Source organism: Arachis ipaensis, chromosome B03 (genome assembly GCF_000816755.2).
Source record: "Arachis ipaensis cultivar K30076 chromosome B03, Araip1.1, whole genome shotgun sequence".
In the NCBI taxonomy this organism is placed as follows: domain Eukaryota; kingdom Viridiplantae; phylum Streptophyta; class Magnoliopsida; order Fabales; family Fabaceae; genus Arachis; species Arachis ipaensis.
In genome coordinates this window covers 31,677,327-31,679,157 of record NC_029787.2, presented here as the reverse complement: position 1 = coordinate 31,679,157, position 1,831 = coordinate 31,677,327, and the positions used below count along the sequence as shown (strand labels likewise).

General features: G+C 37.0%; 1 protein-coding gene across 1 annotated transcript; it reads right to left on the bottom strand.

Moving 5' to 3' along the window:
- On the bottom strand, nt 852-1,364 carry LOC107632906 (peroxiredoxin-2E, chloroplastic-like). The gene is made up of 2 exons (XM_016336543.1): nt 1,345-1,364; nt 852-1,206 (listed from the first exon to the last, which is right to left on the bottom strand). The coding sequence occupies exons 1-2, from the start codon at nt 1,362-1,364 to the stop codon at nt 852-854; spliced, it is 375 nt and encodes a 124-aa protein (XP_016192029.1).

The following is a 1,831-nucleotide window of genomic DNA, read 5'->3' as shown; positions in this document are numbered from 1 at the left end:
AACAAGTACGATAGTGTTGAACCGCTAGTATATATAAACATAATTATTCATAGGCTCATTTTAATACAACATAAAATTTTACGGTGCGTCTTATTATAAGTTTCTATTGAAGCAGGCTTAAATTATAGGAAGGTGTTCACGTATTCTGTATTTCGTTGTACAGACACGTAACATTTTGTTCCAAAAACTATAGGCGTATAGATATAATTTAAAAATTTTGAACGGTGCGATGGATAAGAATGTAATAGGCCCACGTTGGGCGTGCAACTGGTCCAGCCATTGCGCAGTGTATAGGAGTTTAAAGTTCCTTGTTTGCCAAAGCTGCTTGGAAAGAGGCTAGGTTGAGGCTTTGAGTTACTGTTACTTAAAGCTGGCTCCTTGTTGAGAGTTGAGTTCATGGATGGAGGCCTTATAGAAACAGTGTCTCGACTTTCGCAAAGCTGGATTGAATTTTCTTTGTTCATTAGGCCTTATTTTATAAATGAGAAAGTATTGGGAGACAATGATTTTAATATACAATGTGTAAAATAGAAATAAAATAGGAAAATTAAATTATAATTAATAACTAGATTTTTGATTAATTTCAAATTTTAAATTTTAAAAAATTAGGATTAACAATTAAACGTTTAAATACGTACAGTTACTCAACATCTCATCAAAATTTCACACCCATTGGTGTCTGACGTTGACGCTGCAGCAATCCCCGACCGACCGTACTACTGCTGCCGCGTGGTTCTAGCCACCCAAAACCGCACGTGGTCTCTCCGTTGGCGTATTGGATCCCTCGGCAGGTCCTTCTTTTCTTTCCCGTCGCCGCGGCCACTTTCGGTTACCGCGCAACTAGCAACCGTTCAAAGCTGCACCCCTTGGATCTTGGTAGCCGCGCTCAGATTCAACTCGCACCCAATGGCCTTCGTGAACGTTCCGTTACCGTCAGAAAGTAACAGAACTTCGTCGTTGACTTTCAGGAGGTCTTTTTTCCACACCTTCATCACGAATGCGTCGCATGCGATTCTGTCCACGCCTTTCGCCTTCAGCTTCGCTAACTGTTGAACGTGCTTCTGCAAGCAGGTTGGTGTGAAGGCTCCCGGGACTACAAAAATGATGGCTTTTTTGCCCTTCGTTAGGTCGGAGATGATGGTGGTTTGAACCTCGCCGGTGTCATCTAGGTAGGAGAAGGTCGCTTCCGGAAAATTTGAGATAGATCTAAACCCAACAAACAATCATTCAGATACCTATTAAAATAAACATCCGACTACCTAATGAAATGAACATCTAGCATTTGTTAATTATATATACTTAAACTAACCATTCTCTTAAGAATTACAATAACCATCTGCCAACCTATTGAGCTGAACATCCATCAATGGGCACATGTGGGGAAGACGTGGGTGCGGCTGGGGGGTTGCAGGGTTAAAATTTGAAATTTAAAATTGGAGAATTTGAAATTTTAATTTGAAATTTAATGGTTATTTTATCGTATATTTTGGAAAATTTGGTAGTAGGTAGAAAATAGTTAAAATTTGAAAATAAAGGTAAAAGTTTTTTGTTATTAGAATTTAGAAGATTTTTTTATTTTTTAATCCACCGTGGGCCAATAAATCAGCCCATTATATATATTGTCAAGATTTTTCATTGTCTCCCTAGCAGAGTTCTTTATAAATTTTGGCTGGAGTGCTTCAACTTTTAAAATATAAATCACAATTCTAAAAAAAAAATACAAATCACAATAAAATTCTGATTAAAAAAAAACACAATAAGGATAAAAAATAAAAAGTACGTAACATTTTTGATACTTTGAAAACGTGTATGGTAAAAAAGTTGACATTCA

Coding starts and splice junctions, on each gene's coding strand:
- LOC107632906 (XM_016336543.1), bottom strand. CDS start 1,364: ATGGATGTTCAGCTCAATAG. Junction 1,207..1,344: donor ATGGATGTTCAGCTCAATAG/GTTGGCAGATGG, acceptor TGTTGGGTTTAG/ATCTATCTCAAATTTTCCGG.